We start from the raw sequence: 26,573 nt of genomic DNA, 5'->3' as shown, positions 1-26,573 counted from the left end.
TGCATCCTTAAAGAAAGTTGATATTATCTGTCATCTTAAGTAACCAACAATGAAAAAAGGGGCACCAGCATTTTTATTTTTTATTGGCCAAGCCAAGCAATATGCAGGATCTTAGTTCCCTGACCAGGGCTTGAACCTTGGCCCTCTGCCGTGGAAGCAGAGAGTCCTAATCACTGGACTATCAAGGAATTCCATGGACACCTCACGTTTAAAGGACTTCATGACTGTTGCCTAAATATATATACTAGGACGAGAGAAACTATTAATACTTCTAAACTCTGTTTTAAGATATTATTAACTCAGAAAAGTTAAGACATCCACTGGTTTAGTCAAGGCCACATCACAGTTAAGCACCTAAGTTGGAACATGAACTCTGGATTCCTGCATACCATCAGTTCGGGAAGAAACAAATGCTATTTTGTTACAGAGAAGTCTGCATGCATGCCAGGCACAGGAATCTCAAACTTTCTATCTTGAATAACATTATGTCTTAATTAAAATAGCATTCTGACAAAGAGAGCATTCTTTTCCTAGAAACACTTCAAAGAAAGAAAACGCATCCAGACTTCACCAACATAGAACCTGCTCTGCAGAACTCTCAATTCAGAGGTCAGTTTTGAAGCTGCCACATACACTTTTCCAGGAAGGATGTGAATTTGAACCGACACCGTGTCATAATAGGAGAACACACTGCCAACTTCTAAACAGGCAAAGTGGTGTCTTCAAAGCCTAGGGGGATGGTTTCACCAGAAGTATCTGATGTGGCCAAATCTTCCAGGTAAAAAAAAGGAGACACTGTAAAAAGAGTTTGGCCAGAAGCATCTCCAATCTTCCTCCTTCTGTAATGCTGTAATCTCATATCGTTCAGTTCAGCCACTCAGTCGTGTCCGACTCTTTGCCACCCCATGGACTGCAGCACATCAGGCTTCCCTGTCCATCACCAACTCCTGGAGCTTGCTCAAACTCATGTCCATCGAGTCAGTGATGCCATCCAACCATTTCATCTTCTGTCATCCTCTTCTCCTCCTGCCTTCAATCTTCCCCAGCATCAGGGTCTTTTCCAATGAGTCAGTTCTTCGCCTCAGGTGGCCAAAGCATTAGAGTTTCAGCTTCAGCATCAGTCCTTCCAATGAATATTCAGGACTGACTTCCTTTAGGGTAGACTGGTTGGATCTCTGTGCGGTCCAAGGGACTGCAATCTCATGAAAGGTGGTATATATAATGATCCTAGCACAGACAGCTAGCCCAGAGTAGGTCCTAAAAGGAAATTGTGCCCCTTGTTGCCAGTGTGTACTCTTCTTTCAGGACACAGCACCACTAAGTATCCAAGCCCCCCTTAAGCTTACTGTGCTTGACAGTTGAGAAGTTTCTGGACAGTTCCAGCAATATTGTCAAGTACCTCAACTGGGAGCTTCTTAGGGTAAAAGAACTGTTCTAAAATTAGAGTTTCGTGATGACTGTAAGACTGTAAATTCACTAAAAACCATTCAACTATACACGTAAAATGAATGAATCGTAAAGTGTATAAATTATCCCTCAATAAAGCTGTTTTTTAAAGCAAATCTTAATAACCATATGGATAAGAGTTAAAGAAGTGGAATCACAAAATACATTTGGTGTTACTTTGTCAAACACAAGAAATAAAAGAGCTCTCAAAACGCTCTATGCATATCAGCTCATGGCCTGGAGCAAAACGAAGTAATAAAATAGAAATTCTTCCACTCAGTAGAGGGCATGTTAGTTTCTTGGATTGAGGCTGGGTGATGGGAACTCATGATGGAGTAAGAAAACAGGTATTTATATAAATAAATCCTTACCAGACAGTGTTATGAGACAGTAGGGTTAAGGACAGAGGGCATCACCACTTAGGAGAGGGACTAGTTATGTCTGGGGAAACAGGCAGAGCTTCACAGATTAAGGTTCAGTTACATTCTGAAAGAATAAGTAAGAGTTCACTAGGTAGGAAAAAATCTAATCAAGGGCATAGAATGTAAAACTTACAATGTATGCTATAGAATTTGTGCACTAAAAAAGCTTTTTGTTGAATGGGTCAAGAATAGAAAGAAGTAAAAATAATGTGTATGCCATTATATACGCCCTGCAATCTGCCTATCATACCACGTCACAGACAGCTTCCCATGCTAGTACAGACAGACATCGGGCATGCTAACGGCTGCAGGGGATTCTTCTTCGTAGGGAGAGGCTATATGCATTTTTAGCAGTATCTGAACACATACTTTATTTAATACGTATCATCAGGGGACCATAATGCTTAGGCTCATGTATTATAAGGAGGTCTCCAGCATTTTGTGAGGAGAAGTTGTTAAACAGTTCCCCCAATGTCCTGAGATCCCCAGAAACAAGATGAGGAAGAAGAAGACTGATAATAAAAAATGTTCTCACCCAGGGGTCCGGGTGTGTACATGCACATGTGCATTTGGGGTGAGGAGTGAAACTTGTTACGTGTGAAGCAGCCAAGTGGAGTGGACAGGGGGAGCCACTGACCACCTACCTTTCCTGCACAAAAGGAGAGGAGGAGGGATGGGATTCGCAGGCAGTGATCACTCTGGAGAACTACCAGGAAAGTCTATAAGTTCTGCTGATGCAGTCCTTTAGTCTGACCAGGGATCTCAGTACCACTTGACTATTTAATAACTGGTTGTGCAGAGTTTTAAAGTTAAATTCAGAGTTTTTTTTTTTCTTTCCCCAAGACATAAATGTACACACTTAAATACAGTCCAAAAAGAAACAGCACTTTAAGCTGGGCTATTAAGGAAATAAAAATGTACACTTTGGGAGCTATTTTTTTCCTTATACTGTGTGCATGTCATCTATGAAATGTCTCCTTTCTGAATGGTAAAAATTACCTAGGAAATGATCAGAGACAAAATAAAACCTTGTAAGATATTATCTTATTTACAAAATTATATCAACAGCATGCTAAACATTAAGTCAGTCCTGATGGTTGTTAATGTGCGGATAGCTTAAAAATATATTCACTTTTTCTCCCAGTTTCACTTGAAATATAATCTACATAACTTTTTTACATCATGAAAGTGAAGGAGGAGAGGGAAAAAAGTGGCTTAAAACTCAACATTCAAAAAAAGAAGATCATGGCCTCCGGTCCCACTACTTAATGACAAATAGATGGGGAAACAGTGGAAACAGTGTCAGACTTTATTTTCTTGAGCTCCAAAATCACTGCAGATGGTGACTGTAGCCATGAAATTAAAAGACACTTGCTCCTTGGAAGAAAAGCTATGACAAACCCAGACAGCATATTAAAAAGCAGAGACATTACTTTGCCAACAAAAGTCCGTCTAGTCAAAGCTATGGTTTTTCCAGTAGTCATGTATGGATGTGAGAGTTGGACCATAAAGAAAGCTGAGCACCAAAGAATTGATGCTTTTAAACTGTGGTGTTGGAGAAGACTCTTGCAAGTCCCTTGGACAGCATGGAGATCAAACCAGTCAATCCTAAAGGAAATCAGTCCTGAATACTCACTGGATGGACTGATGCTAAAGCTGAAACTCCAATACTTTGGCCACCTGATGTGAAGAACTGACTCCTTGAAAAAGACCCTGATGCTGGGAAAGACTGAAGGTGGGAGGACAAGGGGACGACAGAGGATGAGATGGTTGGATAGCATTACCGACACGATGGACATGAATTTGAGCAAGCTCCGAGAAGCCTGGTGTGCTGCAGTCTCGCAGAGTCGGACAAAACTGAGCGACTGAACTGAACTTAAGGTACACATCATAAGGATATATGTATATATATTTTAAGATGATTACCACAATAAAGTTTAGTTAACATAAAAAATACAGAATGCTTTCCCATCTGTGTGTCATCCTTGCACAGTTCAGTTCAGCTCAGTCGCTCAGTCGTACCCGACTCTTTGCGACCCCATGAATCGGAGCACGCCTTGCACAGGGGCCATGCGAATCTTCCCTGTATCATTTCAATTCAAGTATCTCTGCTGCTGAAATAAGTCTTTCTGTCCTTGTTATTCAGTCACTAAGTTGTGTCTGGTACTGTGGACTGCAGCCCATCAGGCTCCTGTCTCCCTAGGATTTCCCAGGCAAGAATACTGGAATGGGAAGCCACTTCCTTCTCCATAGTCTTTATCCAAGTGAATTAAAACTCAAGAAGTTTTAATAACACAAGGGAAGAAGCAGTGTTTTCAATGCCTGGCTATTAAAGGGCCAGAAATACTTGTTGCAATCCTCATTTGAACAAATGATTCATCATCAAAGATGGAAATTCATGCATGAAAAGGTTAAATTCTTTTGTATTGGTCATTGGCTTCTCCTCTTAAATTCTGTTTCTAAATTATTTCTCCTTGCATAAAATACAGTATCTTCTTGGATCTGTCATACATAACAACACTGAAAAGCCTAGGAAGAGTTAACCTGAAATCCACAGGCTTTTATAAGGCTGATTAATGCCTTCGTCTATACTTAAATTATCTTTCTTTCTACTCAGAATATACGTCATAATAAATTCAATTTCAAGCATTCTTTGTTGGGGTATGTGCATACACATAATTCTTAATATTCTCTGTGTAAGCAGAGAGGCTTCACTACGTTAACATCAAATTAAATTCTCTTTAACGTCACGTCTTACATAGGATATTTAAATTAAGCTATTAGTAGTCTCATTTTACTTTATATGCATCAATTGGTATCTTGATGGCTGGTTATTTATACCGTATACCAAGTGTTTCTGTGAAATCTCACTATCTGAACTCCATCTCACAGTTTACAAGCTGTTTCTGGAGTTAACTCAATATGCTAATTTTAGGCCATCTGCAGGTGATAATTGCTGTACCAGGAAAAATTTTGTTCCTCTTAAGATACTGCTAAAATAAGGTTACCATAACTTGTAAGTTCAGTGGTTAAAAATATCAAAAATAGTAGTATAAATGACTTCTATACTTGTTTTCTTCTACGTTATTTCCAAAAGTATACAGCAGACAATATCAAATTAATTCTTTCCTCAAAAGTAAATAAAAGTCCTATAATAGCACCTCTGTGACAATGGCAGCTTCAGATTCTTGCAGAAAAAAACAAATGTTTCCTATTTATAGAGACATATTTTTTAGGGACAGTTGCATCAATCTTTACCACAAAAAAGTCCTAGAAGCCTAACTCAAAGGGAGAAAGGCCGATACATGCTATTTCGCACCAAGATATTATATCACTCTGCATGCAAGCCTGACATAGTCTTCACCAATGATAGCTCAATTGAGAATTCCTCTTGGGGACACCACATATTCTATTTCAAGAGTTATATATTTACTGCCACAGCTATGTATGTTCTGGCTGGGAAAGAAGTAAGAGGCTGATGTAGCTCATACAAAAATCAAAGTCAGTATTATTAGATCATTCAGTTGAGATAAGCTGACTCAAAAATGCACTGGCTGACCTAGAAAGTCCTTTAAAGTGTTTTATTAAAATGTATCCATTTTAGTATTCTGAAATATTTCTTCTATTTTTGGCAACTGCTTGCATTGTTTTTGCAATCAGAAGAGCCCCCACAACTAATGTTATTTCTAAAAGAAATCAACAAGAATAAAATTTTTTCTTTTTCACTTCTCTGGCATCAGTAATCAAGAATTTGTAGAAAGAATCTTATTTTATACTCAAAAGCCAATCCAAGTTTCCTACTTTTTAGTTTGGTATGAAAACTGATGCCTACACAAGTGAATCATGCATATTATTTTACAAGCAAATTATTTTTATATCATGTAACCTCTTGTGTTTCATCATTTTTGGGGGAGAGAACAGTATAAAGAAAACATTATTGCATAATGCTCAAAGAGATAACTAAAAACCCAATGCTCAAAGAGATAACTAAAAACCCAAATGAAAAGATTAAAATTCAAGATACTTTAGTTAAAATAAGAAAACGATATTGACACCTGTATCACCATTATATATAAATAGGAGGTCCAGGAATCCAGGCTTCTTGTACAAATAGTTAGGACACCACAAATAGCCACTTTGTCCCTGCTGCCCTGCCCCCTACCCTAGAGAAACCTGCATGGAGTAAACAGGATCTGAATTCAAGCAACTGAAAAATGAACCCACACAAATAAAAAGGAAATAGATACAAATGCCTTAAGCAAATTTTTAGTGGGAATCATTAACAACTTTTTAAAACCACAGTATAATAGTGCAAAGAATTACATAAAATAACAACGATGTCACACAATGCCTGTTTTGGAGAAATTCGGTGGTAACTCCACTGGAAGTCATGCTAGAATGACACAGCACACATTTCCTTTGATGAAATGTATAATTTGAGCTCTGGCACCAAGAATACAACTTAATTATAAATTCTTAGAATCTCATATGTATGGCTAACAGAATGCTTACCACGCAGGGGGTAAGAAGCTTAATGAGATTGGGTTTTTAGACGGCTTTGAGATCTGAGTATTATTTGCCTCTCCTCTACCAATGTTTAGGTCTTTGTGAAAGTCATCAGCCCTTCTTGTCAAAGTTATCAACCCTCTTTTGCCATTTCCCCCGTCCCATATTACTGAACTTTAAATTCAACCCCATACTATAAAAAACAATACTTTTTCTTGGATAATAAATTCTGGTTTAATTTTTTTTTTTAATGGCTTAACAAAAGAAAAAGAAAAGAACTTTCCATAACAGAGAACTGGATGCCAACTAATAATGAAGACTCTAAAGCCATAATTTTTAAACTCTAAACAACAATGAAAATAAAAAGAACATATATATCATCACACACTGTTTTTCCAAGTTTGTTGTTCAGTCATTAAGTTGCGTCTGACTCTTTGTGACCCCTGGGACTGCAGGTCACCAGGCTTCCCTGTCCTTCACTATCTCCCCGAATTTGCTCAAACTCATGTCCACTGAGTTGGTGATACTATTCAACCAATACACTGAGAGTTTCTATTACTGATCTTTTCTCCAAATAAGCTGACTTCTCCAAAAGTGACAGATTTGGAGGAGAAAAGAAGCCCTAAGTTTCTCACAGAGATTTTAACACGTTCACTCATTTATAATGCATTTCTTCTTTAAACAAGCTTTACTTGGAGCTACAAAGAACCTTGGAATCTCCAATTACTCCCTCATTTTGTAAAGATGAAAACTGTGGAAAGAGTGGTGGTCCTGTATTTTAGCAAACCCATTATTTTGTATTTGTGCCTGAAGCAGCCCATTACTCTGAGACTCTTAGGGCTAAATATGCTCCCCAATTTGGAAACTGTTAAGAGCTTAATGATAACTGCTTTCAAATGGATTTAAAGGCTCTAGATATTAACCTGGAATGTGTTTCTTCTGAAACCCTGGGCAGGGGCAGTGGTGAGAAGCATACTCTCCTTCCTACAATTGATTAATTTCCTGTTGTGTTAACTTGAATTCTTGGGGCAGAGTCAGAGGATAACTTCTTTAGCATAATCCCTAAATTAAATACCACTAGACTGCTAAACAGACTTCCCTGGTGGCTCAGATGGTAAAGCGTCTGCCTACAATGTGGGAGAGCTGGGTTCGATCCCTGGGTCAGTAAGATCCCCTGGAGAAGGAAATGGCAACCCACGCCAGTACTCTTACCTGGAAAATCCCATGGATGGAGGAGTGTGGTGGGCTACAGTCCATGGGGTCGCAAAGAATCAGACACAACTGAGCGACTTCACTTCACTTCAGACTGCTGAACAGATTCTCCTGATGGATTTCCAAATTAATAGAGGGCTCCCCCTACTGGTACTATGTGACATACCAGAGGCAAATACATGTTTTTTAAAAAAGTAAACAATATTTTTCTTGTATGTTTTCATCTGTCCATCCATCCAAACATTTATTACTATTATCTACTCCATGGGCAGGACATAGCATTATGGCTAAAGTGATATACAGTGAATACATAGTTGTATAATGAGAAAAAAAAAACTGGCTTTTCAAAAGCAGGCAAAGGGTCTCATATTCCAAGTGATTTGATTTCAGACAATCATAGGGATGGATTTAAGTCAAAGACATTCCAATTCTTCAAGTCCTCCAAGCATACAATGATTCAGTATGAGTAGGCTAAACACTTGGAATTACTGAACAGGGGGGAACCATGAACTCAAATACCTAAAAGGGCCAAGTAGGTGAAAGAACAGTGAGGTGGGTCAGACAATAGGGGCGAGTGGGGACTGCGGTGATCTGGAGAGTGCAGGCCCGACTACTGAGCACACTCCGCTGTCATTCAGCTCTGATCACTCGCTGCCAAGCAGCAGTTCAGGTCTGTGTCACCCTCCTTTCAAAATTTCCCCAAGAGAAGCTAGAAAGCTGGGAAATGTCCTAATTTTGAACACACTGCTGGAGCCAACCAAAATATATTAGTAGCCCACGTCCAGCGCACAGACTATGGATTTGTAACCTCTGACCCAGAATCAGAAGGAACTCACCTTCCACCCACTCCCCTTCTGGCAGATCCAAAGCTTAGGAAGTTCTCACAGCTCACTTCAGGGTAAATATCAGCAACCGATCTAAGGCCAACCTTTCAGAGGTTGTGTGATGTAAGTAAGTGTAATCCTTATTTCTAAAGGACTAGAATTTTCTTTTTTTTAATTTATTCACTGATTTATTCAAAAAGCATTTGCTGTACACCTGCCATATGTGAGAGCTAGGGCTGGGAAATGGCAGAGAAAGAAAAGGACGTGGTCCCAGACCTCACAACCTCTAGAGACACTCAACGAAGAACGAAATGCTAAGGGAAAGGGAACCACACAGCGTGCAATGAAATAGCACAGCTGAGAGACTTCATCGAGCCTGGGAGGCTCCCTGCCCCTTCCCCACCGCTAAGTATGTAACGTCTTAGCTGAGAACTGAAGAGTGAGGAGAATTAGTAAAGCGGGAGACGAGAGTCTTCTATGCAGAGGGCCCAGCCTGAGGGGATGCTGGATTGAGACTAGTTCAAGAGACTGAGCGCAGCACTTGGAGGAGAGAGACCTGAGTTGAAAGGGAGACGTGGGGAGGAGCCAAACCAACATAGGCCCTTCCCAGCAGGTCACATGAAAGGTTCTGGAGTTGAGGGAAAGAAGTCACAGAGGGGTTTAACAGTGGTGTGATATGACCCAGAGTACCATAATAACACTTTGGCTGGAGCACGGAGACTGGACTGGAGAAAGATAAGCTGGCTGGTTAGGCTACGTAAGTGGTTCTCACTGAGAAATGTAAGGAGCTTGGAATCTGGAACGAATAACTGGGTGAGCTGATTTGCAGAACAGGTAGGAGTCTGAGCTAACTGGCCTTGAGAGAAAGAGAGTGAGAGTGTGTGAGTGTGTGTGTGTGTGTGTGTGTGTGTGTGTGAGCTAACTGGCCTTGAGAGAGACAGAGAGAGAGACAGAGAGAGAGAGAGAGTGTGTGTGTGTGAGCTGATTTGCAGAACAGAAGGTTGAGCTAACTGGCCTTGATATTGTGTGTGTGTGTGATGTCTGGAAGAAATCATTGGGTGAGCTGATTTACAAAACAGGAGGTTAAGCTAACTGGTCTTGATTGTGTGTGTGTGATGTCTGGAAGAAATCATTGGGTGAGCTGATTTACAAAACAGGTTGAGCTAACTGGCCTTGATATTGTGTGTGTGTGTGTGTGTGTGTGTGTGTGTGTGTGTGTGATGTCTGGAAGAAATCATTGGGTGAGCTGATTTACAAAACAGGTTGAGCTAACTGGCCTTGATATTGTGTGTGTGTGTGTGTGTGTGTGTGTGTGTGTGTGTGTGTGATGTCTGGAAGAAATCATTGGGTGAGCTGATTTACAAAACAGGAGGTTGAGCTAACTGGTCTTGATTGTGTGCGTGTGTGTGTATGTGATGTCATGCTTCCCTTCTCCATGCTAAACATCTCTACTTCTTTCAGCTACTTCACTTTGGCTGATTATCTAATGAAGGAAGAATTAAATTTTGATCCCCTGCTTAAGACTCTTCCTCCCCATTCCCAAATAAAACAAGACTGAGTGGTACTTCACTGTTACTTCACTGAAACTGGAAATTGTTAATAAATTTTACCTTGGATCCCCACCCACCTATTTCTCTGCTCTGAGAAAGGTAATAAAGAAAGTAGGACAGCCCCTGTATTTGTCAGAATGATAGTCTGGAAATTTCCTAAGGGGTCTCAGTATAGGTAGGGCCACTCCCTATTGTCCAGCATATTCACCAAGCCCAGTAGCAGCTTCAGGGCCCAGCACCTTCAGAAGGGATGGCTTTCGCATTCTTAGATAAGCTATGGAAAAGGCTTGGGCTGTGTTCATTTGAAAAGGAGTGAAGAGTCTATGGTGTCCTTGAGGTTCTTATACTATCATTAAAGGAATCAAAGAACCATCAGGCCTTGAGAAGGCAGGCAATTTTCAGTTTGGCAGATGTTACAACAAGTGATCTCAAATCAGTGACAAACAGCATGGAGAAGATCCATTTCGGAACTAGTCTTTGGATTTGGTGCTGAGTATGCTACCGATTGAAAGTGGACTTGGATCAATATATACCTGCCTCTGGAGTTGTGGCGTGTTCCCCCTTTTCTATGATTTCTCTAATAATAACCAATAGCAATACCACAATTTCACCTGCAAACTCTTTCAGTATTCCGAGATGGAAACTTCTTCCAGGCATAGTGAAGTGAAAGTCGCTCAGTCGTGTCCAACTCTTTGAGACCCCATGGACTGCAGGCTGCCCAGCTCCTCTATCTAAAGGATTCTCCAGGCAAGAATAACGGAGCGGGTAGCCGTCCCCCTTCTCCAGGGGACCTTGCCAACCCAGGGATCGAAACTAGGTCTCCTGCATTGCAGGCGGATTCTTGACCGTCTGAGCCACCAGGGAAGCCTGTCCAGGCATAAAACCCGAACTACTGTAGAAGTGTGTGGCTTAATATCTGGAGATTTAATTATCTCTAAACTCTTACCATTTCTGGTCTGAAGGTCATTGATCTTGAGGAGAAACGAGCCTTAACCTTAGATTTTAGTCACAGAACATCTGAAATCACAAGAAAACCCTGGCCAGGAGGACCTTTCTTCCAGTTGAAGGCTGATCTACTGGCCATATCAGTCACCTTCATGCAGAATTTTCACACCATTGCTCTCCTGACCTTTGCACTTACCTGCTCTGCAGGGAATAAGAACAAGACTGAATTTAACCCTGAAGGTACTAACAGCAAAACTACAAAGCAGGCAACAAGGCTTCTAAACACCTCTTAGATTGCCTCAACTAACCTGGTAAAGGGAAAGCCCAGTTAAGCAAGTCACAGAGAGAAAAAAAAGGAATAATTCTAAATTATTGAATAAGATGAAAAGTGAAACGATCAGATGGGACTGGAGGGGTCTAGAGTCACCGCTATTTTTGTTAACATTTCTTCCTCCATATTCTGTGGACCACTCATCGCCACTTCATCCGGTGATGACGTGTAAATCCTCTGGCCAGGATATTGCAGTTTTATTATTCCTCTGTTGGAATGGGGGACTTCGATGATTTTTTATCATCATGTGACTTATTGATACAGGGACAGGAACGCACGGACCAGGCACTAATCCTGGAATGTCAAGCCAGGTCATTCAATGGTCTGGTACAGCACAAGACTTCCAACCAGATGCTGGGCCCTGCCCGCAAATATCTCCAAATTAGGGACACAAACCCAAGGTCACAGGGCAAGCTCATCTCTCCAACCTTTCCGGGCATGCTTCTCAGCTAGTCAGCTTCTAGCATGTGGTTTGCTGAGGAGATAAAACTTGAACCAACCCTGATGGACAGAAGATGTCATTCTCTTTCGTATATAAGCCTTTTTCAACACACTTATTAAGGCATTAGGCCATAGACATCCATGCCCTGGGTCCCCTGATGTCCAACCACCAGAAAACCTTATAAGATTCTAGACCAATTTTCCTCTCCTTCTAAGTTAACCTGGAGCTCTAAACAGCCGCTGCTACCGAAAACGTAATCCTGGACCCGCAACATAACCCAGTCAACTGAAGGACAACAGAAACAATTCATCAAAATGCACTACAGGGCAAATCACAGCAGCACGAAAGAATACTAAACCTGGGAGCTTCAGACACACGACTCCATCAAGGTGAATGCCCCTTCTCAGTATAAACAAGATCAAAACACATGCCTTTAAATACACACTGCCATGCCACTCTGCCACTGGAGCTGTCTTTCTAAAATGTACACCAGATCACACCTTATTTCTACTTTAAGGCTCTCTGCCCTCTTGAGCACAGCACTCAAGGACCTAAACAATCATGTCCTAACTTACTCTCCTGGCCTCTGGTAAGCCACTGCACACCACTCACCTCCCGCTGTCTGAGTCAAACTATTGCCCTGCTTGAACAGTCAGTCAAACATGCTACAAACAAGCCGGATCCTGCCTACAGTACAATGAAAACTGATTGGCTGTCTGTAGATGGTACTAATTCCATGATAAATAAATCAAGCATTTTGAACTGTTTTTCCACTAAAAGCTCCCATCACAAATGGACAGGAAAATACATATTTACATGAAAGATAAATTAAAATATTCTTCATTCTTTGGCTGAATGAAGAAGCATTTCTGAATAGCAAACTCCCTTAGTGCTTTGCAAATGGGATTTGACTTGCAAAAAGAGGTTAACAGACAAAATTTTAAAGCATATATCCATCTCTTCTGCTGGTGATACTTCTCATCAGTATGGCTCACAATATGATAGGGGATGATGTTTAGTAAGTTTGGCGTTTGTCTCCACTGACTCCTTTCATGGGAAAAAGCATCTATGCCCATGGAAAAAAAGAAGGTGGAAGAAGAACAACAGAGAGGTGGGATGAGCATTTTATCATCTGTCAAGATACCAGGACTGATGTCTTGCTATTATTTCATCATTATGGTAAAGAAAACTGAGGATCCTCTCCAGTGCGGTGGACTGGTGGTGCTTCATCCACGCTTCCCGCCCCTGCACTACTCATCTGTAAGCAGGGCCATGAGGTGGGCACCACCAGTACACGCTCACCGGTGCTCAGATGCTGCTCAGAGGATGAGGTGTGTGACCACAGAGCAGAGCAAGCTGACCGGTTCGCAGAGATCAAGGTCAGGACCTTGGCCTTTTTATCACTACTATTCTGTAGACTGCCAGTCCAAAGTGTATGCTTTGGGAGACAGAGGCCACCAGGGTTTCTCTTTTTCTGTACAATTTTTCTTTCTTTTACATTGGAGTATAATTGTTTTACAATGCTGTGTTAGTTTCTGCAGTGCAATGGAGTGAATCAGCTACATGTATATATATATATATATCCCCTCTCTTGTTGGACCTCCCTCCTTTCCCCCAGCCCTGTCATCCCACCCATCTAGGTCATCGCAGAGCGTCACAGGTAGGTCATCGTATAGCTCGCTGCGCTATACGGCAACTTCCCGCTACCTGTTTTACAGCTGGTAGTGTGTTTATGTCAAACCGAGTCTCCCAGTTCGGCCCACCCTCCCCATCCCCCACCATGTCTACACGTCCGTGCTCTTCAACTGTCTCGATCCCTGCTCGGGAACTAGGTTCATCTGTACCATTTTTCTAGATTCCACACACACGTGGTTAATATATGATGCTTGTTTTTCTCTTTCTGACTTACTTCAGTCTGTATGGAGATTGCAGGAAAAGATACTAATTAATGGATATGGAGCAACAACTTTACACTGTTTCTCTGACAGAGGAATTAAAGTGACCGGGAGACTAATGTGGAGCTAGCGCTAACAATTCTATAAAATGCAATTTAAAAACACTTCATGTTTTTCATCATTACTTTATTATGATATATTATGAAACACATGTACATAATATAACTCACTATTTTTTTTAAATTAATTTATTTATTTTAATTGGAGGCCAGTTACCTTCCAGTATTGTAGTGGTTTTTGCCATACACTAACATGAATCAGCCATGGGTGCACATCTGTTCCCCACCCTGACCCTCCCTCCCTCCTCCCTCCCCATCCCATCCCTCAGGGTCATCCCAGTGCACTGGCCCTGAGCACCCTGTCTCATGCATTGAACCTGGACTGGCGATCCATTCCACATATGGTAATACACGTTTCAATGCTATTCTCTCGAATCATCCCACCCTCGCTTTCTCCCACAGAGTCCAAAAGTCTGTTCTTTACATCTGTGTCTCTTTTGCTGTCTCGCATATAGGGTCATCGTTACCATCTTTCTAAATTCCATATATATGCGTTAATATACTGTATTGGTGTTTTTCTTTCTGACTTACTTCACTCTGTATAATGGGCTCCAGTTTCACCCACCTCATTAGAACTGATTCAAACGCATTCTTTTTAATAGCTGAGTAATATTCCATTGTGTATATGTACCACAGCTTTCTTATCCATTTGTTTGCTGATGGACATCTAGGTTGCTTCCACGTCCTAACTACTGTAAACAGTGCTGCGATGAACATTGGGGTACAGGTGCCTCTTTCATTTCTGGTTTCCTCAGTGTGTATGCCCAGCAGTGGGACTGCTGGGTCATATGGCACTTCTATTTCCAGTTTTTTTTAAGGCATCTCCACACTGTTCTCCAGAGTGGATGTACTAGTGTGCATTCCCACCAACACTGGAAGAGGGTTCCCTTTTCTCCACACCCCCTCCAGCATTTATTGTTTGTAGATTTTCTGATAGCAGCCATTTTGGCTGGCATGAGATGGTACCTCATTGTGGTTTTGATTTGCATTTCTCTGATAATGAGTGACGGTGAGCATCTTTTCATGTGTTTGTTAGCCATCTGTATGTCTTCTTTGGAGAAATGTCTCTTTAGTTCTTTGGCCCATTTTTTGATTGAGTCATTTGTTTTTCTGGAATTGAGCTGCAAGAGCTGCTTGTATATTTTTGAGATTAATTGTCAGTTGCTTCATTTGCTATTATTTTCTCCCATTCTGAAGGCTGTCTTTTCACCTTGCTTATAGTTTCCTTCATTGTGCAAAAGCTTTTAAATTTAATTAGGTCCCATTTGCTTATTTTTGCTTTTATTTCCATTGCTCTGGGAGGTAGGTCATAGATGATCCTGCTATGATTTATGTCAGAGTGTTTTGCTTATGTTTTCCTCTAGGAGTTTTACAGTTTCTGGTCTTACATTTAGATCTTTAATCCATTTTGAGTTTATTTTTGTGTATGGTTTTAGAAAGTGTTCTAGTTTCATTCTTTTATAAGTGTTTGACTAGTTTTCCCAGCACCACTTGTTAAAGAGATTGTCTTTTCTCCATTGTATATTCTTGCCTCCTTTGTCAAAGATAAGGTGTCCATAGGTGTGTGGATTTATCTCTAGGCTTTCATTTTGTTCCACTGATCTATATTTGTCTTTGTGCCAGTATCATGCTGTCTTGATGACTGGCTTTGTAGTATAGCCTGAAGTCACGCAGGTCGATTCCTCCAGTTCTATTCTCCTTTCTCGAGGTTGCTTTGGCTATTTGAGGTTTTTTGCATTTCCATACAAATTGTGAAATTATTTGTTCTAGTTCTATGAAAAATACCATTGGTAGCTTGGGATTGCATTGAATCTATAGATTGTTTTGGGTAGTATACTCATTTTCATTATATTGATTCTTCTGATCCATGAACATGGTATATTTCTCCATCTATTTGTGTCATCTTTGATTTCTTTCATCGGTGTTTTATAGTTTTCTATATATAAGTCTTTTGTTTCTTTAGATAGATTTATTCCTAAGTATTTTATTCTTTTCATTGCAATGGTGAATGGAATTGTTTCCTTAATTTTTCTTTCTATTTTCTCATTGTTAGTGTATAGGAATGCAAGGGATTTCTGTGTGTTAATTTTATATCCTGCAACTTTACTATATTCACTGATTAGCTCTAGTAATTTTCTGGTGGAGTCTTTAGGCTTTTCTAAGTAGAGGATCATGTCATCTACAAACAGTGAGAGTTTTACTTCTTCTTTTCCAATCTGGATTCTTTTTATTTCTTTTTCTTCTCTGATTGCTGCGGCTAAAACTTCCAAAACTATGTTGAATAGTAGCGGTGAGAGTGGGCACCCCTGTCTTGTTCCTGACTTTAGAGGAAATGCTTTTAATTTTTCACCATTGAGGATAATGTTTGCTGTGGGATTATCATATATGGCTTTTATTATGTTGAGGTATGTTCCTTCTATGCCTGCTTTCTGGAGGGTTTTTTTTTTTTATCATAAATGGATGTTGAATTTTGTCAAAGGCTTTTTTTGCATCTATTGAGAAAACCATATGGTTTTTATCTTTCAATTTGTTAATGTGTTGTAATACACTGATTGATTTGCAAATATTGAAGAGTCCTTGCATCTCTGGGATAAAGCCCACTTGGTCATGATGTATGATCTTTTTAATGTGCTGTTGGATTCTGTTTGCTGGAATTTTGTTAAGGATTTTTGCATCTATGTTTATCAGTGATATTGGCTGGTAGTTTTCTTTTTTTGTGGCATCTTTGTCTGGTTTTGGTATTAGAGTGATGGTGGCCTCGTAGAATGAGTTTGGAAGTTTACCTTCTTCTGCAATTTTCTGGAAGAGTTTGAGTAGGATAGGTGTTAGCACTTCTCTAAATCTTTGATAGAATTCACCTGTGAAGCCACCTGGTCCTGGGCTTTTGTTCGTTGGAAGATTTTTGATTACAGTTTCAATTTCTGTGCTTGTGATGGGTCTGACAAGATTTTCTATTTCTTCCTGGTTCAGTTTTGGAAGGTTATACTTTTCTAAGAATTTGTCCAAGTTGTCCATTTTATTGGCATAAAGTTGCTGACAGTAGTCTCTTATGATCCTTTGTATTTCTGTGTGGTCTGTTGTGATTTCTCCATTTTCACTTCTAATTTTGTTGATTTGATTCTTCTCCCTTTATTGCTTGATGAGTCTGGCTAATGGTTTATCTATTTTGTTTATCTTCTCAAAGAACCAGCTTTTAGTTTTGCTGATTTTTGCTACAGTCTCCTTTGTTTCTTTCTCATTTATTTCTGCTCTCATTTTTATGATTTCTTTCCTTCTACTAATCCTGGGGTTCTTAATTTCTTCTTTTTCTAGGTGTAAAGTTAGGTTAGGTTTTTCTTTTTTCCTCTCTGCTTCATTTATTTCCACCATTCTATCTTCTACCTCACTTATCCTCTCTTCTGCCTCAGTTATTGTACTGTTGGTTCCCTCCAGCGTGCTTTTGATCTCAGTTATAGCATTATGCATTATTGACTGACTCTTTTTAAAATTTCTTCTAGGTCCCTGTTAGACATTTCTTGCATCTTCTCAATCCTTGTCTTCAGTCTATTCATCTGTAAATCCATTTTGTTTTCAAGACTTCGGATCATCTTTACTATCATTATTCTGAGTTCTTTTTCAGGTAGACTCCCTATCTCCTCCTATTTTGTTTCATTTGGTGGGCATTTATCATGTTCCTTTACCTGCTGAATATTTCTCTGCCTTTTCATTTTGTTTAGATTGCTGTGTTTGGGGTGGCTCTTCTGTATGCTGGAAGTTTGTGGTTCCTTTTTACTGTGGAGGTTCCTCCTGTGGGTGGGGTTGGATGAGTGGTTTGTCAAGGTTTCCTGGTTAGGGACACTTGTGTTGGTGTTCTGGTGGGTGGAGCTGAATCTCTTTTCTATGGAGTGTCCAAGTAGTGAGTTTTGAGGTGTCTTTGGGTTTTGACTTTTGGCCACTTGAATTTTAATACTCAGGGTTATGTTCCTGTGTCACTAGAGAATTAGCATGGTATGTCTTGCTCTGAAACTTGTTGGCTCTTGGGTGGAGCTTGGTTTCAGTGTAGGTATGGAGGCTTTTGGATGAGCTCTTGTCGATTAATGTTCCCTGGAGTCAGGAGTTTTCTGGTGTTCTCAAGTTTTGGATTTAAGCCTCCTGCCTCTGATTTTCAGTCTTTTTCTTATAGTAGCCTCAAGACTTCTCCATCCATACAGCACCAATGAAAAAACATCTAGGTTAATGGTGAAAAGATTCTCCACAGTGAGGGACACCCAGAGAGGTTCACAGAGTTGCATGGAGAAGAGAAGAGGAAGGAGGGATATAGACGTGACCAGGAGAAGAGGGGGAATCAAAACAGGAGAAAGCAATTAAGCAGTAATCAATTCCCTATGTGCTCTTCACAGTCTGGAAACTGGGGCAAACTGGGTTTGCCCCAGCTCACAGTGCATGTACTTTCCCGGTCTACATTGCTCAGGCTCCAGGTTGCTCTGCAGGGGAACTGTCTAAATCAGGCCCTGGGTTTTGTGCACTTCCCAGGTCTAAACTGCTCAGGTTCAGGTTCTTGGGTACTCCACAAAGGCACAGATTCGGCTGCGCATGCATTTTGTGCCCTTCCCAGGTCCGAGTAGCTCAGGCAACCAGGTGCTTGGCAAGCACACTGTCCCAGGTGGTCTGTGCATTTTATCACCTCCCCGGTCCCAGCCACTCAGTTTCCCAGGTGTGTCACAAGAGCACCATCTCAGGTGTGCTGTGTGTGTCCTCTGGGAAGCTGCTCTCTGGCTGCAACCCTCCTGGCAGATGTCAACCATCCAGGATCCCAGGAAGACTTGGTTAGCAACTGGGAGCCTGCTCACAGTTTGGTGGAGGATGCCATCTCTGGGGCCGAGATTGCCCCTTGCCTTCTGGCTCTGGCTGTCTCCCTCCTGCTTCTCTGCCTCTGGGTAGTGGGGAGGTGCCGGTCCACAGCTGGCTAGCTCTCCTCTGGTATTCACTCAGTCCTTTGTTCTGTGAGCAGGCCAGGCTGGGCCTTAGGTTAGAGCTTTTCACAGGAAAGTTCTCTCTCTCTCTTTTTTCTTCTCTCTGGTTATCCCACAGTTTGGGTTGCTATTTCATGTTAGCTCCCTCAGATTGTCCTCAGGGCATTCAGGCCCAGTTCTCACCCTAAGCATGCCACCCACGCCTCCCTGTTCAGTCCCCGCTTGCTGGTGGCAGATAAGAGCATCTGGGCTACTTCTCTGCTGGGAGCTGCAGTTAGGCGTGTATTCTGTGGGTTTTTTTTTTTTTTCCTCTCAGTTATGTTGTCCTCTGAGATTCCAAAACTCCCCACAGACCCGCCGATTGAGTGTTTCCTGGTGTTTGGAAACTTCTCCTCCTTCAAGACTCCCTTCCTGGGATGGTCTCCATCCCTAACTCTTTTGTCTCTCTTTTTGTCTTTTATATTTTGTCCTACCTTCTTTTGAAGAGAATGGGCTGCCTTTCTGAGGGCCTGGTGTCCTCTGCCAGTGTTCAGAAGTTGTTTTATGGAAGTTGCTCAGCATTCAAATGATCTTTTGATCTTCTGAATTTGTGGGGGAGAAAGTGGTCTCCCTGTCCTATTCCTCTGCCATCTTTGGACCGCCTCTCCAACACACATTATTTTTTAACTCTCATTATTTTTAAGCATTTGGCCAAATATATTAGAAGGGATTATCAAAACCATAGAACACAGTCATTTCAAAAGGCAAAAATCATAAAACAAATTATAGACCACAAGTGATCTTAATTTTGATCAAAAAATTTGCTTGCTAAAAAAGTAATAGCTGCATACATTTACTCAAAATCTTTACCACCTCTGAGTTTAACAAAGTAATAGAAACATTTTTTAGAGCCTTTAGTATGCTCTGGGCACTATTCTAAGAGATTTACACATATTACCTTGTTTAATTCCCAAAACAACTCTGTAAGGTAAAGAGAATTATCCTCCTCAATTTATAGATGAAAAACTGAAGCACAGAGGGTAAGTAATTCACTCAAAGGTCGTATTACTAGTAAATGATGTAGTTATTTAATTAACTTGAAACCTTACACAGATTATTGAAGAATGATTACATTTACATAGCATGCCAAGGGAAATACCTTTAAGACTATACAGATATATGCACATTAACCATGTTTTACAAGCATTAATTTTGTGCACGTGTGTCTTGAGCCAAAGCTACCCACAGATCCACTTGTTTGTAGTTTGCCTCACACTGAATCTTACTTGAGAAAAAATCTTGGTTAACCACAACAAAAAAGATAGAGCAACTATTTGTTTTATAAAATTGTCATCTGACAATGTCATTCACTTGAGGTGCCTTTAGGGAACAAGCTGCCAGATGTCACATAGTGGGCATGCAACAACGATGTGGCTTTCTGATAGACCTGCTTTACCTGAATCAACTATATTGCTAAAATCACATAAAGACTAAATTAACTACACGCTTTAAAAGCAACATATATAGCTCTAGACAAACAAAAATGTACAGCTCACTAGATGATGCATATGTAATTTTATTAAAAGTAATTCTATATTTATGGACAAAATAAATAAATAAATAAATAAAAAATAAAAAGTAAAAGCAACATATACATTATACAGGGAGAAGCACAGCTATCCATATATGAAAAGTTGAACAAGACATAATAAGATTTTACGGTCTCTGAACTTGGAAAAAGATTTTAGGGTCCTTGAATTTGAAATCAACTGTGTAACGGTTATGATTTCTCAGGACATGAAGACCCAAGGAGAACTTCTCTTTAAATATTCACAATTTTTAAAAAAAAGACTATGCCATATATACAGTTACATTCTTATTTATATTTATCTGGTCAGTCCAAATAGTTTTAAGCTTTTTTTTTGGTTTTCTTAAATTAGTATATGAGTTAATGAAAATATCAATAATTTTGCTGTTCCATCAGTATGTTCAAATTTAAACTACCTGACATTATGTATGGAAATTCTGCCTTAAGCAGTATTTTCTGCTGGTCTGGTATGTATAATCAAGGTATGCTATCTCATTGTAGTTACTGTTAAAATAAAAGGGGAAATGGAAATTTTCTGGTGGTCCAGTGGTTAGGACTCCAAGCTTCCACTACAGGGGGCACAGGTTCGATCCCAGATTGGGAAAATAAGATTCCTCATCCTAAGAGAGGTAGAGAGGGATGGTTCTGAGATGCTCATACTTGCTAGCTATTCTTCCTTTTAGCATATATTAGCTGTGGTGTCTTTTGTTGGCATATACAAGTGACATGGCTATAATGCACATCTAGCAACTAGAAATGAGAGTAATTTTCATGTGTGGCTAATAAAAATCATACTCATTACTCTGGGGTCCCACATACAATGCTTTTCCACAACATTTAGCTCATCAGCTTACGTGGACCACAGGAGATATGGACTGGAAACAGTAGGTTAGCAATGAATTATTCATAGGTGAAAGCTTTGTAAAAGAATCAATCTTCAGCCTAAGTTAGTCTGCATATTCCCAGGACTCACTATGTTTTTGTAGAAGTGTTTGTGTATAAGAGGCATTTAATAAATGTTCAGCTGCTAAAAAGGAGAACTATATAGATATCTGTTTGGTAATTAGTTCTTTCTACTTCCTGAAAACATAAGGAAATAAATTGCTTTCATCTGGAATACATACTTGAATCAAAATAAGAGCTGACTGAAGTGAACAAACTGATTCAGTGTTTTTAAATAGAAAGATCCAGAAAAAGGTGACGTATTTATAAAGAAGCTATTTATAAAGATGACATGTTTATTATAAATTTCCTTACCTTGCAAACAGAAAGGACATTAACATTTATCAGTTTCTTGATGGTCTGCAAAAGAAATATTGATCATTTTATATAGATTTGATCATGGAAGTGACCATATTATATATAAGATAGATAGATAGAGATATATAAATAATCCAGAGATGCATTGAAAGTTTCCCCAGATACAGTATAGACCTTGGAAACGGACAGGATTTGGGGTAAAGAGGCAGCTTATATTTTACTCTCAGTATTACAGTATTTTTCAGCTAAATGCAGCAATTCATGCTAGTATACAGAATCCAAAGTATACATACAAGTGAAATCTGCAAGCGAAAAAACCACACTAAACCTAAAATAAATATGCAATTTCCTCTCTGCTAACATGGAAAGAAGAAACTACTGAATCTAACATTTTCAACAATTTTTAAAAATTTACATTTTCTTTCAATAATATGTTTTCTAGTTTTTATTAAAGAATTAGACATGCATAGCTTTCATTTTGCTAGAGCTAGTTTACCTGAATCCACTATATTGCTGTATATTATTAACACCATGATGGCTTTTAAATTGATGTTTAGAATCCTGATACTTAAACAGAGCTGCTTTGATGTAATCAAAATGATAATAATAAAACTGGAGCTATTATTGAACCTAGCGTTGTACAGATGCGATGATGAATATTTTCTCATTCGATCCTTCTAATATCTCTGTAAAGCTGCCTATATCATAGACAAGGGAACGGAGACTAAGGGTGGCTGGGTCATTCCCTGAGGAACTCAGATAGTGAGTAGAAGGACCAGGGTATGAACCTCGGCTGTTAGACTCCAGAGCTCAGAGTCTCAACATTATACCATATCGCCTCACCCATGCCTGCACACATTCTTTCTATGACCACAATCTACAAAAAACAACTTACACTGTCCAAGTCAGGAACATCCAAAAAGTATTCCGGATACTCATATGACATTCCCACATTGTTCACTGAAATAAAACAAGATCATTAGCTAGCTACTATACATTTTGTAGATTTGACATAAAAAGATTAAAAATAATGAGACTAAGATGATACATACAATTACATAAAATGTTGCTTCTGTCTTGAGTGATCTCTCTATCCGTAATCTATCTGTACAGACAGTTCAAACGTCTCCTCTTTCACTAAGCCTTTCTGTATCCAACCCCTGGCAAAAGGACTTTATATTGGCCTCCCAATTCCACAGCCCATTGGAGTACGTGTACATTCCACCTCTGCAACACATCTGTAGACACTGCTTAACCTCTCTCTCCGTGTGTGCGTTCAGTCGTGTCTGACTCTTTGTGACCTCATGGACTGTAGCCCACCAGGCTCCTTTGTCCGTGGGATCATCCTGGCAGGAATACTGGAGTGGGTTGCCATTTCCTCCTTCAGGGGATCTTCCTGGCCTGAGGATCAAACCTGCATCTCCCATAGCTTCTACACTGGCAAGTGGATTTTTCACCTCTGAGACATCTGGGAAGCCCAATCTCTCTTTAGACCTTCAATTTTCAGAGTATAGTAGAAAGATCAGAGGACACAGTTATATATATAGGAGACTAAAAACTTGAATTCTACTTAACTGTTTCAGAAAATATGCGGCTTGGGATAAGTCACGCATGATAATGCATCTCAGTGTCTTCACCTCTTAAATGAGAGCACGTTTTAATCATTCAACAAACATTTGCCATTCACTTGTGTGCAAGACACGTGTGAAGAACCAGAAAAACCACAAACAACAGTCTGCATCATGGAGCAAACTATCCAGTAGAAAGAGAAAGACACTAAACAAAAAGAATGAACAAATATCTCATTACAAAGTAGAGAGTGCCATGGGGCCTGTCCCAGACTTCATCTGGGAGGTGAGGGAAGGTTTGACATTCACGGAGGTTAAATAACTTGCACAAGACCATAGAGCAAAGTAAGGCTAGGATTCAAACCAAGAATATTTGACTTCAGGTGTCTTAACCGCTAATTAAAGCCATCCTATGACTTCATTCCTTATTCAGCTCAGGGAAAAAAAAAAGTCAGTAATAACTGGATAATAAACAGAAATCTGATAGCAATGTTTAATAAAACTGTAAGGTATCAGAAAAGAAAGGTTTCAGTAGCAAAAAGATAATGAAATTCTGATCATTCTGCTCAAGCGTATAAGGAATTAAGCCAGATACACCTGATAGTAGTAACATTAACTTTTTCAACAGACTAACAAAATTAGTGGCTCAAAGGAACTCAATAAAGGTTCTATATTTAGCACTGAGCCAGTCACTTGAGGCTGTGACTCTCAAGATTTTACTGGTACAATTCGGTCAGGATGGCTTGAACAAGATCACTGAAACCTGTCTGAAAAATCTGTAAGCAAAGAACAGTAGCAAAGCAAACTGTATTTAATTAAGATTCATGACCATCTAAATAGGGATGGTATCTAAACAGAAAAATAATAGCAGGTTCAAATCCATTTTTATTTTATTCAAAATGTTCTCCACCCACCAGGGGTTCTAGGAATCCATTCTTTAAAGATCAGCAAAACTAGTTGAAGGTGCGGGTTTGTGTTCATTCGACTTCGCCTTAACCATCCACAAGGTCATAAAGGATAAGTGACTTATTTATAGAGAAATAGCGAAAACCAAAAGATCTGTTAAAATGTTAAACTATTCTTTAGAAAGTCAGTGTAAGATTACAGGAGTCCTCAAGGAAAGGTTTTTGCCGAATTGTGATGTTCTTCGGGAAAGAAGATTCCATCACACACTGTGAACTTCATCTCTCTTCACTCTCTTGTATCTAGAAAACTTTCTAGCTGTAGGTCTCTGGATCTAGAATCTAGATCTAGATTCTAGGTCTCTTTCTAGCCCATGGAAATACTAACATTCCTTTTCAAACTGCTGGAGAAAACTGAACAGTGTTACTATAAATCTTTTACAGTCTGGGATTTGGATTTAGAAGGAAAAAAAAAACCCAGGAACTTTGTAAGCAACACCATTAACTTTTGCCATCTTGCCAACTTGTGTTACAAGGGCCAAAGTCAAGCTAAGGATGCCCAAACATAACTAATTAAGCAAAGAAGTGATACTCTGGGTAAGGTTGTGTCTACAACACAAAGCCTTCAGATCTAATTGAACAAAGGGAAGACATCACAGCTATCTACTCACATGGTGAAAATGTGATCATCTATTTACACAATTCTAAAAGAAAACACAGTCAACACTGAGACCTTTAATCCAAAAAAAATAAATGGTATTATGTATAAGGGCTATGCTTTTATAATAAAAAAAAAAAAACACAGGAAAAAAAAAGTGTTAAAACTGGAATAGACCTTTCAGAGCACTGAGCCTGACTTTATGAGGGGAAATACATGCCAAGGTCACACTGTTAAGTGGTCCTTTACTCTTAAATCTCTTGCTATCTTATTAGTCAGACCTTTTGCTGGTGGAAGATATGCTACCTGTATTCTCTCCATAGTAAGTAATCACTGCATAGTGCTATTATTTAAGAGTTCAAGAAAAACAACTGTTGCTCTCAAATGTTATTTCCATACACTTGCACAATGGTGAGAATCTTTTGGAAAAAGTAAACTCATTGCAATTTTATTTTGAGACGTTAGGTGGCAGCAACAACCAGACAGCAGGCGGAAAAGGCAACCAAACAAGCAGGGACTTGGAAAAGGAAGAAAACAGGCTTTGGGTAGGAGTGAAGGGTGGAAATATTTCCATTATAATTTAATCTCATTAAGAATGGGTACATGCAATACCATCTTCTTATATTACAAGATTCATTACAGGATTCGCCAAACCAAACAATGCCACAAGTTGTTCCAACATCATTCAGATAATTGAAAATCCCTTTTAAATGGTAGCGTTTTAAATTAGCATTAAATATCTGTTCATTAGTGAGTTTCCTTGAATTCCTCACGTCAGGCACCAGAGGCAGATTGAAAGTTTTGTTCAATGACCTGAAAAACCCTTTTAACTCATGTAACACACCATGTCTTTCAGAAAACAAGGTGTTAAATGTACATGTAATCTCAGAATTCCAAGCACTACCCCGACAATCATCACAGGACCATGAACAGATAGAAACTCTTTCCCATCCATTTCTCAGTGGAATTCTAAGATTGGGAAGAGCTCAACAGAAGAGATGAGGCAGACGGAGAACAGAGGTGAAGACAGGCCAAGAACAAGGACAAGGTAAGTGGAAAGAGGTGGAGGTGGTGGACCCCTGCAGAGAAGAACTGTCAGTGTGCCAGGTCTGACAGTGCTCTCTCCATGTCTGCCATCCAGAATTTTCAAAAACACCGAAACCGGAGAGCATTATATTTTAAAGGCTCGGAAAATCCACAGAGTATTTCTGAATGTTATATAAATATTCTAAATTACACCATACTGCTGTTTAAAAATCATTTCCACCTATCATACTTTAAAAAAATGATGAGAACACACACAAGATTTGTTTCTTCTGAATTCATTTTCTGCTGCTTCTACCCTTACTGGACTTGCCATCCTTTATCAAAACCAGCTGCTGTAGAGATAATGATGTCATTAGGAAATTCAATTTCTGGCATCTGGGTTGGGCATGAGGGAGGAGCAAATGACAATAAATTGCTAGAGAATAAAAGTCCATCTGAACGAACACAAGAATAACAGATATGGGTAACCACACACAGACCACCTTCAACCTGCTGCCTCTGCCAGATTAATCACACATAAGACATTAAGGCAGTTTAAAAACTCACTGCCTAATGATGGGGTTTCCTAATACATAACAAATAATGCAGTCTTCTCTATTTCTCTCTTATCACATCAAAGTAGAAAACATGATACTAAGTTTACATTTTGTCACATTTGTAGTTGGATACGCTAATGCAGTTCATTCATAAAAAACTGAATTTTAAAAACTGCTGCCACCTCACTTTATTGCAAAAGATACTGAATTTTTAAAAATGTAGACCCAAGTAACACCATGAGTGGAGAGAAACTTCTCTTATTTTAAGCTTTCGAACCAGGAGGGGATGGATCTCAGAGTCCAACAGACCCAGATTTGTCTGTAGCTACCAGGTCCTAATGAGATGCAGGTGATTTCACTCCAGTAAGCCTCGGTTTCCTCATCACCTTTA

The 26,573-nt window shown here is 39.7% G+C and overlaps 1 protein-coding gene across 1 annotated transcript in view; it reads right to left on the bottom strand.

Moving 5' to 3' along the window:
• HSD17B12 (hydroxysteroid 17-beta dehydrogenase 12) overlaps positions 1-26,573 on the bottom strand; it is a 168,832-nt gene that overhangs the window by 26,971 nt on the left and 115,288 nt on the right. Inside the window, exons 5-6 of the mRNA XM_069553954.1 lie at positions 22,367-22,431; positions 21,469-21,513 (exon numbers count right to left, since the gene is read on the bottom strand). Of these exons, the coding sequence (XP_069410055.1) occupies positions 21,469-21,513; positions 22,367-22,431 (110 nt within the window). The remainder of the gene's footprint in view (positions 1-21,468; positions 21,514-22,366; positions 22,432-26,573) is intronic.

Source organism: Ovis canadensis, chromosome 15 (assembly GCF_042477335.2).
Source record: "Ovis canadensis isolate MfBH-ARS-UI-01 breed Bighorn chromosome 15, ARS-UI_OviCan_v2, whole genome shotgun sequence".
In the NCBI taxonomy this organism is placed as follows: Eukaryota; Metazoa; Chordata; class Mammalia; order Artiodactyla; family Bovidae; genus Ovis; species Ovis canadensis.
This window is presented reverse-complemented; position numbering and strand designations above follow the sequence as displayed.